The following is a 271-nucleotide window of genomic DNA, read 5'->3' as shown; positions in this document are numbered from 1 at the left end:
CGGTTAGAGACCAACGTCTAGGCTGACAGCCACGGGAAGATGCCTCTGTCCTGACTTATTTCGGGGGTCTTCAAACCCCTGCAGACTGAACCCATAGCGAGAAGGGAGCGGGAGATCCTTTCTTCTTGAATTTCATTTGTCCTGAGCAGCCACGGGTGGCAGATCTTACCGATCAGGACCGGCCCTTGGAGCGGCCACCACAGCAGCTCATTAACGTGGGACCTGGCGCCCACGCTCCCGGCCAACACCAGGGTTAATGACCCGGAATGGG

The 271-nt window shown here is 57.9% G+C and overlaps 1 protein-coding gene across 1 annotated transcript in view; it reads left to right on the top strand.

The window, feature by feature from the left end:
* LOC104129305 (rho guanine nucleotide exchange factor 16) overlaps positions 1-129 on the top strand; it is a 10,472-nt gene extending 10,343 nt beyond the window's left edge. Inside the window, exon 15 of the mRNA XM_009642226.2 lies at positions 85-129. Within this exon, the coding sequence (XP_009640521.1) occupies positions 85-129 (45 nt within the window). The remainder of the gene's footprint in view (positions 1-84) is intronic.
* Positions 130-271: the final 142 nt, after the last annotated feature.

Source organism: Egretta garzetta, unplaced genomic scaffold, assembly GCF_000687185.1.
Source record: "Egretta garzetta isolate BGI_Z169 unplaced genomic scaffold, ASM68718v1 scaffold737, whole genome shotgun sequence".
NCBI classification, from domain to species: Eukaryota; Metazoa; Chordata; class Aves; order Pelecaniformes; family Ardeidae; genus Egretta; species Egretta garzetta.
The sequence above is the reverse complement of the archived record's forward strand: the minus strand, read 5'-3'. Positions and strand labels throughout refer to the sequence as shown.